A 12,190-nucleotide genomic window follows, 5' to 3' on the forward strand; every position below is an offset into this window, starting at 1 on the left:
TTTCCTTTCAACTTCTTATTGACTCAAGATCTTCTTATTCCGCACATGAATGAAGCAAAAGAATGTGTAAATCATCTTATGTTTTTGACACTTCTTCAAGAATATGAGCAACTTTATAGGAGCTAGAAGACTAACCTGGTTACTTCATGTCTTTGTGTTGATGTCCATAAAACTAGCTGCTGCTTCCTAAACAGCATATAACCTTTTTGGAAATGAAGTTAAGGCAGTAGAACTTATTAAAGATCATTGTTCTACATTCCAGACAGCAGTCACTACTGATCAGTCTCAGCGTGAAAGATACCAACCTCTGCTCTACAGAAAATCTATTTGCATAGAAGATACCAACCATATCCCTATCAAAAGCCATACCAATAATAGTACCAATAGCTGCAGCAACAGATCAGTTTAAGGTTTTAAGGTGGAGCACTCCCTATCTTCCTTCTCGTCAGTTACAGTCTTCACAACAAGAAGTTTTAGTACTACTTTCTATTTGTAATATTAATTTTGAAAGCTCACATGTAACTTGTTTTTCTTACCTATATCCTCACCTTTGGAATTCTTTACCTCTTAATATTCGTCTTGAGAGATTTTTTTTTAATTTAGGAAGGCACTAAAATCTTGTTTGCCCAGGCCTTTTCACAATGGATTAACTAAATCAGCCAGTATGTTTATTTTATATTTTAATTTTATCTGTATTTAGTTATTTTTTTAAACCTTTATAAAGTTTTCAACATTACAACCAAAGACCGTGAACAGAACACAAGTAGAACTGTAAGATGTGACTTCTCCCCCCAAATCCCTCCCAGCATCCCTCCCCTGCCCCCCCCCCCCCCCATTCCCGTTATGCATTGTCCAAGAGTGTTTAGTCCAGAAATGAATTGAATTCATAATTAAGGAGAGATTCCGTACAGTGTGATGACTAAAGTGCCCTAGGGAGGCTATCTTAACACAAAGAAAAGAAGAGAGCACCAAAGACCTTGAGGTAGTACCATCATGTAGTAAAATCCAATATTTTACTCCTAGCTCGTTGATTAAGGGTCATTAAATATGGGTTCCAGACCTTGAGGAACTGGTCCTGCTTCCGAGGTGAGGATGCTGATTTTGCCAATAGCTGTTCATAAACAACCATCTGATGAAGTTTCAGGCGCCATTGAGTGAGCGTCGGCGGGTCCTTATTCATTCATTGAGTCAAGATATGGTCTGTTTAGCTAAAAGAAGACCCTTGCATAAAAGACGGCATGGTGCCTGAGGATTCGCCCCCAAAGCTGCGTTTCCCACCAGATGCAAGAGGCACAGTTGCGGGTCCTGTGGTATGGTACAGTCCAGAATGCAGCTCAAGTATCCCAATACTTTGGACCAAAACTGATGTACCAAAACGCAGTCCCAGAGATTATGTTGGAGGGTCGCATCCGCTGCCTCGCATTTAAGACAGGACGAGGATGTGGACATCTTCCATTGATAGGCCTGCAGAGGAGCAGTATATATTCTGTGCAAGATTTTGAATTGAACTTCACGTAATTGTACTTTATCCGTATATCGGGCAATCATCTTGAAACAACTTGTCATTTGCCGCGAAGAACTCTGACAGTGCAGGTCTCTATTCCATATGGTCGTCAGGTGATTAATTCGGTCCAGAGTTCCAATAATAGTAATCTTTTTAATATTGATGAGCAGGTCGCCCGCTGTGAAGAAGAGGGGAAGAACGCTGTCAACCTATCCAAAGGTTCCCCCGCCGCAACTGTCCCCTCCCAGGAGGTAATGAAATGGCGAATCTGCAAGTTGGCAAAGAAACTAGTTCGTAGGATCCCATATTGAGCCTGCAAGTCGGAGGAAGATCTCAAGCACCCCCCGTAGTGTCAAGTAGCTGCTCGATGTGAGTAAGGCCCAACTCTGCCCATTGATGAAAGACCGAGTAATCTCAACTCGGGGAGGAACTGCGGCAGTCCCTGGAGAGTCGCAAAATGCAGTGTCCTCCAGGGAACATGTAATTGGGAGCAAAGACGTTTCCAAACTGTTCTACAAGCCACAATATAAGGGAATGCCCTTATATGCAAAGGTATAGCGGACCGTGGGGCTATTAGGAGATTGCCAATATCAATAGGTTTACACCAGTCCCGAAGCAGATCCCTTTGTATGAAAAGGCTTGTTCCATGCAGCCAGTCCCAAAGGTGACATAGCAAACTGGCCACATTGTACAAATGGATGTTTGGACATGCAAAACTGCTGTCCGGCATCGAACGCATAAGCGTGGTCAAACCAATTCTTGCCTTCTTATTCCTCCAATAAAACGCCGAAGCGCCGCATGTAATTCCAGGATATGAGACTTCCGAATCCAGAGGGGTAGAATGTGCATTACATAAAGCCACTTAGGCAACTCAATCATTTTGAATAATTGTATCCACCCAGAAAGGGACAGAGGCAGAGTCATCCATTCTGACAATTTTTGTTTTGTTTTCACAAGCAATGGCAAAACATTAGCAACATACAAATCAGTAATGTCATCCGGTATGCGGATACCCAGATATTTCATCTCAAAGGTAACCCATCGTAATAGGAAAACTCCGGGCCAGAGTACCTTGACCGAGCCAAGGACATCAATGGCTTCAGATTTAACTTTTAACCCTGAAAAAGTCCAAATTGGGCTTGCAACTCAAGGACCCTGGGTAGGGAAACAGTTGGGTTTACAACAAAGATTAAGACATCGTCCGCGAATGCAGCAGTCGTAAATTGTGTCCTGCCCACCCGCAGCCCCTCCACAGCAGGATCATCCTGAATAACCCTCAACAAGGGATCTAAGGACAAGATATAGAGCAATGGGGATAAGGGGCACCCCTGACACACATCTCTATGGAGCTCAAATGGGGCAGATATCAATCCATTAGAAACTATCATGGACTGGGGGTGCTGGTAAAGCGCGGAGATGTAATGTAAAACAGTGCCTTGAAAGCCAAATCTTTGTAAGACAGAAAATAAATAATCCCATGCCACCCGATCAAAAGCCTTTTTGGCATCAAATCCGACAGCCAGAGCCGGGATGCACCGGGCTTTACAATGTGTCATTGCAATCCATAGACTAAGAAGATGTCTACTGGCTTTCCGCCCCTTCACAAAGCCGACCTGACTGTCCGATATTAATGTTGGTAGCACCCCACTTATCCTATTGGCCACTATCCTCGCAAACAATTTGACATCATAGTTCAACAATGAAATTGGGTCTACAGGAAGCAGGGCTTAGGGGGTCCTTGCCTCCTTTTGGAAGAACAGTGATGTATGCCATTGTGGCTTCTGGGGAGAACCCATTCCGTGATATGTCAGAGAAGTGAAGGTGGAGGGGGTCCCCAACCTCTGTTTTTAGTAACTTGTAGTAATCAGCATTAAGACCATCCGGTCCCGGGGCCTTATGAGATTTACTGGCCCCAATGTTCTCCCAGATTTCTTGCTTTCTAATGGGTGCATTCAAACTTTGCAGTTGCACATCACTTAATCTAGGTAGCTTTTTAAAGAAACTAGATTCAGCAAGAGGCGCCTGCGGAGGTAGGTCATTCACGTATAGGCTTTCATAAAATTTCCGAAAGATTGCACAGATTTGAGTACCAGATGTATGTCGGACACCTGCTGCATCTTTTAGTGCTGGGATAAATGCCACTCCCCTTTGAGCCCTAACCTGATTTGCTAAGAGCTTCCCCATTTTGTTACCATAGCAATATAGGTTATGGGAATAATGCAAGAGATCCCTCTGCATACGTTGGTGAATATAACAGTTTAAAGTGTATAGAAGGTCTCTATAATTGCGCTTGGTTTGTATAGAGGGATGGGCTATTAGTTGTCGCTTAGCCTTTGCAACCTCCCTCCCCAGATCAATAATCTGTCGACTAGCTAACTTTAGCTGCCGAATGACATAAGCTATGATCTCGCCACGCATCGTGGCCTTGCCCGTCTCCCAAAATAACGCCAGCTGTTCCACATGCTTTGTTATTTTGGGCATACTCTTTCCATTTATCCTGAAGGTAAACATGAAACCCCGCATCGTCCGACAAATGGGCCGGAAAGCGCCAACGTGGATGATTCGACTTTGGGCCCCCAAGTTTAACCTCCACCCATATCAAGGCATGATCTGAGCATTCCTCCGGTCCTATCTCAGCTGTCTCGAGTAAATTAAAACACTGAGGAGAGACAAAAATCAAGTCTAGACATGGAAAGATGGGCCCTCGCTATATGTGTATAGTTGCGCAGTTCAGGATGTAAAATTCTCCAGGCGTCTACAAGGTGCACTTGCTGACACAAATATGGCAACCCCTTATTACGCCCCTGTCGGTGCCCCGTTCCTGTAGATGATCTGTCAAGACTAATATCCATCACCTGGTTAAAGTCCCTTCTATGAATAGCAATCCTTTTTGATGGAGGGTAATAAATTGGATCAAATTAGTGAAAAAACCATGCTGGTATGAATTAGGGCCATATACACTACATAGCGTGACGACCGTGCCAAATAGCTTCCCCATCACCAACACATATCTGTCCTCCGGATCAGAAAAAGTATGGGCCTCTTCAAACACCACATTTTTCCCTATTAAAACTGCAACTCCCCCCTTCCTCTGCACAGCCGGAGAGTAATACACCTGAGCCACCCAGTCCCTAGCCAACTTCTGACTTTCGCCAGCCGTTAGATATGTTTCTTGCAAAAACGCAATTTTTGCCTTATGGCGTCTCAGGGATTGTAAAACTTTAGCCCTCTTTATTGGGGAGCCCAGACCTGCCACATTCCAAGAAACGCAACGAAGGGTTTCAGCCATAGTCTTTGGTGTAAAAATAAACTACTCGGTTGGTAAAATAGTCTCGCTTCCACCGTAGAGCCCAGCCTGGGGGCAGACCCTTAGCAAGGCATTGTGTCTTGTATGGACATAAATGTGGTTCTCCAGTGTTAATGATTTATTGCTATTGTAGCCATCTGACTCCGCTGATGTTGGTTCTAACACCATCTTCTGGAGGGGGGGGGGGTGTAGGGAGTTACAGGGAGGATAGCTGAGCGGAAGGGTGCGAGTGTTTGTGATGGATGTTAGGAGGCGTGAGTGGGGGGTGGAAAAACATTGGAAAAGAAGGGAGGTATGCGGGGCTGCCACATCTGTATGATTACTTGTATGCCAGCGTTTATTGCGCTATGTTGCTTTTATACTCTTGTTATTGGTTGGCATGAATTGCCTCTATTGCGGCTGTTGAAACTGTCGACGCATGTTCCCTAATAAAAATGATTTTGACAAAAAAAATGAAAAATTGGGCTTATGTATTTGTATCATCCTACAGTATTTGAAAATGTTCAATACATTATTTGTTTCTACAATTATTTGGTTATTAGGGGCTGCCTGCTCTATAATAATGGTCTCATTTTTGAAGACTGGTCCGTTTTTAGTAATAAGCCAATATGTCTTAGTGGATTATTGTAACCTCACACTTAAAGGGGTATGAGGAAGAATTTCAGAAAATCCCAAAAATGTCAAGTAAAGAAGTTTATCCTTTATTGATGTAATTGGTGATCCAAAGGTAATACAGTTTGTCCAAATAAACACTTTGTTTATTTATAAATGTCACTCAAACCATTATATTATTCAACATGGATAAATGTGCAGATTTATTCAAAAAGGAGGTGTTCATGTTAAATCAGCCAGTAATGGCCATGTTTAGCCAGGCAGCTTCTTTGGAAGTCACAAAGCTGGAGTAATAAATTGGACACCTCTGACAAAATGATGTGTACTTATGAGGATGTATTACACTTCTTGGATCTTGTATTGAAGGCTGAGTAACTGGCACAGAAGTTGAGTGAATCATAAAATCTTGACAGTGGTCAGTGCAAGGTATTCATTGGGTATATAAACACTTTAAATAAATAAATAAATAAATATGGCCTCGATAATGACCAGCTTCTTTTTCTGTGCTGGTACTGCTGAAAATGAAACTTTTTTTTTTTTTTCCCAGATATGAATGCTAAGTCCTACTTTGCATCCCATCTGATTTGCCTTTTCGGGAAAAAAATTGTACCACCATGGAATGCAGTAGGTTGATGAAAAATTCCCTTTGTTTTTCAGGTTTGCTACGCTAAAGAGCTGAAGGAAGGGTTTGTGGAATACACTGAGCAAGTTGTGAAGCTGATGGTTCCTTTGCTGAAGTTCTACTTCCATGATGATATCCATCAATGGTCTGTGTAGACAAAGGATAGCCTTGTCCTGCAGAATGCTGCCATTAACAGTTTAGGAGCCTATGGTTGGCAGTACATTGGTTATACAAGAGGGATAAGCTTTTGTCTAGTTCAGACTTTTGGAGCTGTCAACATTTGGGTTTTGAAGGGGACGAGAGAAACCAAGTGTTTCTCCTGTGGTATTATGTAGTGTTTATCCAAAGATTAGCAGCTTCCTGTTTTCCATTGATAAACAGGCTGAATTAGCCATTACATATGGGTGAATCATCAAACAGCATTGAAAGAACTTCTGTCCAAGCTGTATAGCTTTGAGCTGAGCATGTGTGGGAATTCCTATGTAGGTGTTGCCTCATGAGCCAGTCAGTCTTTTTGTCCAAGCTAAAGCACAGATGTGTACTTCATCTCGCCTTTGTTTTTTCTCTTCATACTGCTTTTTTCTTCAGAAATCTGCCTTCCTAGCTACTTCAGCAGTCACCCAAACAGCACTTTTCAGTGCTACAAAAAAAAATAGAGCGGGGAAATGATACCAGAGCTAAGAGTTGAATTCCCTCATAATGGTGGATACATGAAAAAAATCAGCAACTGAGTGGTTTTAGGAAAAGTCATGTCCTTACAGACTGACATGAACGTTGTTACTGTTTGGGACCGGATCACAACCAGAAGAATTGTGAAGCCTGTGAGCAGATGCCCCTGCGCTCACAACATTCCAGGGTCTTATACATGGAAAAGCTGCATAAATTGCAAAGGGAAGAGTAGTTCTTCCTCCCACAGTACAGCATTGTTTACCTCCTTGGGGAAGGCACTTACAGAAGCTGCTCAAAAACTCTCCCGTCCGCAAAGGTTGAAGCTGTGGGGTGAAGGTCAGCTGCCCAAAAAGCATTGATGTATAAATGGCACCACTCTCTAGCCAGCCCCCCCATGCACTGAAAAAAACACACTCATCAAGGGACATCGATGCAAACACATCCTTTTCAGTACCACCGATGCAGCGGGGTGCATTGATGTTTCCAAACACGGTACACTGATACAAGCGAAGTCATCAATTCATTCAAATGCATCAGTGAACCTGAGGACATCTATGCATTCAGCACCATTGAAGCACAGTGCACCTGTGATCCTAAATCACGATCAACAAGCACAATACCTTTTGCACTGACACAACCTACAAAGCTGCACAAGCCATTGATACACAATGCACCGATGTAAGTCATCTTATACATTTGACATATGTAGATTCTTCTGATGTTGCAATCTTTCCCTGTATGTACCCAGATCAGTTCAGACTCCTGGATTTTGCCTCCCCTCCAGCAGGTGGAGACAGAAAGTTTTAGTGACACTGCCACTTAACACGAGGTGCCACCTGCAGCCTCTCAGTATTTCTCTGTCTGCAGCAGATGGTGGAGGTGCAAAACCTGCAGTCTGATTTCAAAACAAAAAGGAAAGAAGTAATTTAAGCATGCCTCCCAGGGGGTTGTAAGGTCCTGGTGGGGCGATTTCCCCCCCCCACCCCCCCCACCCCCTCCGGTTGGTGAGGGAAACAAGCAGGGGGTTGGGGACCCTGATTGCTCTGTACCTTGCCACCGGTCCGGGTGAATAGCTGGTGGGCTCCAGTTTCTAATCCTGAAGGAGGATCAGAGCCTGCTGCCAGTCTTTCTAAGGGAAGTGCCATTTTCTTTGATATTTACTTTGATTAAAGTTTAAAAAAAGAAAAAGTTCCCTGAAGGGCAGATGGGGCAATTGTGGTACGGCTGGTCCCCCTGCTGGCGATAGAGTGGCTCAGTGCTTTCTCTGAGGTGATGCTTATTTTTTTTTTGTTTCAGTGGCTCGCTGCCACGTTATGCTGTGTGGGTCGTCCTGTAGAATTTGTGGAGTTGATTGATGCTCCCCGTATCTCTCCAGCAGAGAGCACATCGGGGAGGGACAAATCTGTTTCGGGCAGGCGCTACGAGCCTGGTAGGCTCCCTTCAGCGGGGCATCTGGTGGAGGACCCATTTCCTCTGAGCACGGGAACGGTGGCCATTTTATTCACTTTCTCGGCTGCCCCACGGAGGGGGAGGGGATTTCCCTTCTCCATTGTCCCCTGCAGCTAGAACTTCCGGGGGAATTTGGGATGCTGCAGAAACTCATGTTGCTGCGGCTGAGGATTCTCAGGGGGATTCAGATCCTTCAGACTTTTCCTCCAACTCCATAAGGCTTATAAAGCCAGGAAGGCCAGAACTGTGCAGAGATCTGTGGCACACAAATGGGTGGAGAAGAGGGCTGGAGAAGAGGGCCAGAACTTCTCAGACTCCTGGAGCCACCAGGATCCAGTGGGTCCCAGGGGCCATGGCACCATCTACAGCCGCAGACAGTTCCTCTGAAGTTTCTGATGTTTGAGGGCCCATGGGAGCTGGACCTGCCTGGGTCCAGTGCTGGGTTGGCGGACTAAGATCCAGAAGTGGTCCAGTTCCACAGGAGGAGCTAGACCCCTTGATTCCTGCAGTTCTGGAAGAAATGGGTTTAAAGTTTCCACAGGAGCAGTCTGCTGTGGAAGATGTGGTCCTGGTTCTGACTGGTCTTCGGGGTCCAACAAGAGCTTTTTCCTTTCATTATTCGGTCAGTTCCTTGGTGTTTAGGGAGTGGGATACTGAAGGTCAGCAGGCCATGGACAAGCCATACCCTTTGCCAGAAGAAACATTGAAGCTTCTGAGAAGTCCTAAGATAAATGCTTTAGTATCAAGGATTACCAAGAAGACTATCATTCCGGTAGCTGGTTCTACGGCTCTTAGGACCTTCGGGATAGAAAGTTGGAAGCACACTTCAAGAAGATTTTCGAGGTGTCTGCACTTGGCATTCGAGCGGCTGTGTGCAGCTTCATGTTTAGGGTGGGCTTGCGCTGAGTTCATCGCTTGTAAGCTGACAAGTCCTTGTCTGATTCAGAGATGCAGGAGGTGGAGCAGCTGGAGGCCGTGGTAACATATGGCACTGATGCATTGTACGATCTCATCAGGACCTCCTCCAGAACCCTAACTTCTGTGGTTTTGGCCCACAGGCTCCTCTGGTTGAGGAATTGGTCAGCTGATCTCATCCAAGGCTCAGCTAGGAACCTTGCCTTTTAAAGGGAAATTGCTCTTTGGTCAGGATTTGGAGGAGATGATTAAGCTTCTCAGCAAAAACAAGGTTCACAAATTGCCTAAAGATAAGCCGAAGGGGAAAGGCTCCATCTCATCCCGTTTTCGTGTGGGAAGAAATAGGTGTTTTCGACTGGCCAGGGCCTCGGGTAACTCCTAACGACAGCCCTCTGGGAGGCAGCCATCGTGAAGCCAGTCTTTTCGAGGGAGGAAGCCAGAAAGGGTTGGCTCTTCCCAAGGCAGCTCCAAATCTGCCCAATGATGCCAGGCTGGTTGGTTCCTCTGAGCCAACCGTACAGGGGGCCGGTTGACCCTGTTCTATGAGGAGTGGACCAAGATTACGTCAGACCAGTGGGTCTTAAGTGTGATAAAACAAGATTACACATTAGAATTTGCTCGTCCACTAAGAGACTTGTTCCTTGTCTCCCCATGCACTTATGAGGAAAAGAAGCTTGCAATCCAAGAGACCATTTGTCGATTTCAGAGGCTGGGAGCCATTCTTCCAGTCCCCATGGAAGAGCAGAGGACAGGCCGCTATTCCATTTATTTCATAGTTCTCAATAAAGGACGCACCATCCGGACAGTTCTCGACTTAAGGTGAATGCGGCCTTATGGGTTCCTCGTTTTCACATGGAGACTTTGTGTTCTGTGATTGCCTCGGTGCACAAGGGGAATTCCTGGCGTTGGATTTGACAGAAGCGTATTTACACATAGGCATCAAGTCAGACCATCAAAGATACCTGAGATTTTGTGTTCTGGGGGAACATTTCCAGTTTTGCGCTCTGCCCTTTGGTTTGGCGACTGCTCCCAGGACCTTCACCAAGGTGGTGGTCTTGGTAGTGGCGGCAGCTCTCCGGAAGAATGGGGTCCTGGTTCACCTATATCTAGACGATTGGTTGATCCAGGCGAAGTCTGAATCCCATTGTCGGGAGGCAATTGACCTGGTTCTTAAACGTTTGCGATCGTTAGGATAAATATTCTGTCCAAGAGCCACCTTTCCCTGATTTTTTTTTTAATTCCTGGGGGTGCGTTTTGACACCCAGGTGGGAAAGATTTTTCTTGCCGGGGAACGGATTTCCAAGTTGCAGTCGCAAGTTCGCGGCTTGTTGAGGAAACAATCCCAGAGCTTGGGCACCTATTTGCAGGTTTTCTGTTCTATGGCTTCCACATTGGAACTAGTACCATGGGCCTTTGCTCATATGAGACTGCTACAGGTCAGCCTTGTTATCCTGATGGGACCCACTGTCAGAGGGCCAGTCTTTCGTGGTGGCTACTTCCGGAGGCGAGGGGTGGACCTCGAAATTCCGCTCTGGACAATCGTCACTACTGACGCCAGTCTCTCCGGTTGGGGAGCCGTGTGTCAGAACTAGTCCATTCAGGGCCAATAGTTGCCAAAGGAGGCACTATAGTCCATTAATTGTCTAGAGACAAGAGCTGTTCGCTTGGCCCTACAAGCCTTTCTTCCCCTGGAGAGGGGAAAGCCGGTGAGAGTGTTGTTGGACAACGCAACAATGGTGTACATCAATCGGCAGGGGGGGCACCAAGGGTCGAGCGGGGGCTGAGGAAGCTCAGGTTCTGATCAGCTGGGCAGAGCAGCATCTGTCGTTGCTAGCGGTCTCTCATATAGTAGGCACAGACAACGTGCAGAAGGATTTTCTAAGCCGGCAACTGGATCCCAAGGAGTGGGAGCTGTCTGAGGAAGCAATGTCCCTAATTTCATACAGGTGGGGCTCACTGTACATGGATCTAATGGCAATTTATTGCAATGCCAAGGCTCCATGATTCTTCAGCCGAAGATGGGAGCGAGAGGAGCAGGAGGAGTGGATGCCTGATGCTTCCTTGGCCATCGGACGTCCTGCTCTACGTGTTTCCACCTTGGCCATTGGTGGGCAAGGTCTTGCGGCACATCGAGGCACATCCGGGCAATGTGATCCTCGTGGCACCAGAGTGGCCGAGATGTCTGTGGTTCACAGACTTAATCAACCTAGCAGTAGGTGCTCCGTTGAGATTAGCTCATCTACCGAATCTCTTGTGAAAGGGGTCCATGTTTTCAGATCAGGCACATCACTTTTGTCTAGCGACCTGGCTTTTGAGAGACAGCATTTAAGAAAAAAGGGTTATCTCTACTCTTACAGTCTAGAAAGACTTCTACCTCCTTAGCATATGTGAGGGGCTGGAGAGTTTTTGAGTCCTGATGCATGGAGCAAGGGGTGGATTCTCGACGGGCCTCTGTTGCTCAGGTTCTTGCCTTTCTACAAAACCGTCTGGCTAAAGGGTTATCCTTTAATTCCCTGCCCCTATTTACAGGGCTGGATGTCCAGGTCCATGGGCTTTGGTGAGAGTGTACTTTGAGCGGGACTCTCACAGTTCCAGCCCGTTTAGGGAAGCTTTGGTACATCCCAGGAGACTGGACTGATCTGGGTACATACAGGGAAAGGAAAATTGGTTCTTACCTGCTAATTTCCATTCCTGTAGTACCACAGATCTGTCCAGAGTCCCGCCCTTTAGTGGAAGGGGAAATTTGGAGAGTCTGCTCGATCTGCTGTTTCTTTGTAATTGATCTGAAGAATGGCACAGGTTTTGTTAGTCCTACATAGGGTTTTGATGTGGGCAAAATTAACTGTTCCCACTGTTTGTTTGGGGAAGGTTCATTAATGTTTAGGTATTTGCAGTTTTATTTGGCTTGGATATAGAAAAATACTGAGACTGCAGGTGGCACCTCGTTAAGTGGCAATGTCAGTAAAATGTTGTCTGCTGGAGGGAGGCAAACCCAGGAGTCTGGACTGATCTGTGGTACTACAGGAACGAAAATTAGCAGGTAAGAACCAATTTTCCTTTTCTTCACATTGAGTGCTGGTGTTCCCGAAGCAAGCCATGATGCATTCAATAC

General features: G+C 45.8%; 1 protein-coding gene across 1 annotated transcript in view; it reads left to right on the top strand.

Annotated features, from left to right (window-relative positions):
* IPO5 (importin 5) overlaps nucleotides 1-12,190 on the top strand; it is a 278,851-nt gene that overhangs the window by 152,288 nt on the left and 114,373 nt on the right. Inside the window, exon 18 of the mRNA XM_029604478.1 lies at nucleotides 6,081-6,177. Coding sequence (XP_029460338.1) covers nucleotides 6,081-6,177 — 97 coding nt within the window. The remainder of the gene's footprint in view (nucleotides 1-6,080; nucleotides 6,178-12,190) is intronic.

This window comes from Rhinatrema bivittatum, chromosome 5 (genome assembly GCF_901001135.1).
Source record: "Rhinatrema bivittatum chromosome 5, aRhiBiv1.1, whole genome shotgun sequence".
Taxonomy (NCBI): domain Eukaryota; kingdom Metazoa; phylum Chordata; class Amphibia; order Gymnophiona; family Rhinatrematidae; genus Rhinatrema; species Rhinatrema bivittatum.